This window comes from Penaeus monodon, chromosome 29, assembly GCF_015228065.2.
Source record: "Penaeus monodon isolate SGIC_2016 chromosome 29, NSTDA_Pmon_1, whole genome shotgun sequence".
Classification (NCBI taxonomy): Eukaryota; Metazoa; Arthropoda; class Malacostraca; order Decapoda; family Penaeidae; genus Penaeus; species Penaeus monodon.
Genome location: NC_051414.1, coordinates 1,104,293 through 1,104,559, shown reverse-complemented (window position 1 = coordinate 1,104,559; position 267 = coordinate 1,104,293). Strand labels below are relative to the sequence as shown.

The 267-nt window shown below is 44.6% G+C and overlaps 1 protein-coding gene across 4 annotated transcripts in view; it reads left to right on the top strand.

The window, feature by feature from the left end:
* LOC119591878 (protein phosphatase 1 regulatory subunit 7-like) overlaps positions 1–267 on the top strand; it is an 8,414-nt gene that overhangs the window by 6,646 nt on the left and 1,501 nt on the right. For all 4 annotated transcript variants that reach the window (XM_037940616.1, XM_037940618.1, XM_037940619.1 and 1 more), the window contains one exon: positions 63–254. In XM_037940616.1, coding sequence (XP_037796544.1) covers positions 63–254 — 192 coding nt within the window. The remainder of the gene's footprint in view (positions 1–62; positions 255–267) is intronic.

Here is a 267-nt window from a genome sequence, read left to right as displayed (position 1 = left end):
CGCATGCATGTGTGTATGCATGTGTAAGCATGTTACAGATTTTCACTTCCTCCATCTTTCAGAGCAACAGACTTACCAAGGTTGAAGGACTGAGTCGCTTGGTGAACCTGGAACAGATCTACTGTTCCCACAACGGCATGGAAAAGCTGGAGAACCTCGACAACAATGCCAAGCTGCAGACTTTAGATATGGCCGTCAATAGAATCAAAAAGATCGAGAACATCAGTCATCTCCATCAGTTAGAGGAGTTTTGGGTGAGATGATCTT